Raw genomic sequence first — 817 nt, forward strand, 5'->3', positions numbered from 1 at the left:
CGGCCCCCCCGGCGCTCGGCACCCGCGGACCTGTCGGTGCGAGCCGTCGTAGTGCATGCGCTCGATCTTGTCGAGGCGCGCGTCGGCCCAGTAGATCTTCTTGGCGCGGTGGTCGAGCGTCAGCCCGTTGGGCATGAGGATGTCGGTCGCGACGACGGTCTGCAGCTCCAGGCCGCTGGTGTACGCGCGCTGGATGCAGGGCGACGACTCGTTCCAGTTGGTCCAGTACAGGCGGCTGCGGGCAAAGCGGCGGCTGGCGAGGGCCCTCGGGCGGCGCCGGGGCGGGCGCGACGACTCACTCGGTGCAGGGGTCCACGTCGATGCCGCGGGGCCTGGCGCCGGCCGGCAGCCGCACCACGGTGCGCACGCGCGGCCCGCGCCGGTCGGGCGGCGCCCGCTCCACGTCGGCCACGCGCGCGCCGCGCACCGCCGCCGCGCTGCTGCTGGTCCAGTACAGCCAGCCCGACGCGGCGCTGAACACCATGCCCTCCACCGCGCCCACCTCTGCGGCCGAGACAACGCGCGATGGGACTCACCACGACCTCCGCTACGGCCGGTTCAATTGCCGTCTGTATACGTGGTCGTTCTTTGCTTATTTCTTTTCTGATCACCAATTCTCAAACAAATCTAGGCGTCATCGATACGCGAACGTTTTGCTAATAAATTAGTGTAAAATCTTTATATATTTATCGGTAACGGACTGTTCGGCATACAATGTAGTGTTCTCCGTCGGACTGGCACTCCAATCGGTTTAGGGTTTCCAATTGGACTGCACTCCTGGTTGGACTGGGTCCGTGTCTGGCTGACTTACAAGAAC

The 817-nt window shown here is 64.9% G+C and overlaps 1 protein-coding gene across 1 annotated transcript; it reads right to left on the reverse strand.

Annotated features, from left to right (window-relative positions):
• Positions 1–30: 30 nt before the first annotated feature.
• Positions 31–484, reverse strand: LOC113238778 (prolow-density lipoprotein receptor-related protein 1-like; the record flags this gene model as incomplete). The annotated part of the gene is made up of 2 exons (XM_026475611.1): positions 300–484; positions 31–235 (listed from the first exon to the last, which is right to left on the reverse strand). Coding segments are annotated over exons 1-2 (390 nt in total), but the record flags the coding sequence as incomplete, so codon positions are not given.
• Positions 485–817: the final 333 nt, after the last annotated feature.

Source organism: Hyposmocoma kahamanoa, unplaced genomic scaffold, assembly GCF_003589595.1.
Source record: "Hyposmocoma kahamanoa isolate Upper Pololo Valley unplaced genomic scaffold, ASM358959v1 98230, whole genome shotgun sequence".
In the NCBI taxonomy this organism is placed as follows: Eukaryota; Metazoa; Arthropoda; class Insecta; order Lepidoptera; family Cosmopterigidae; genus Hyposmocoma; species Hyposmocoma kahamanoa.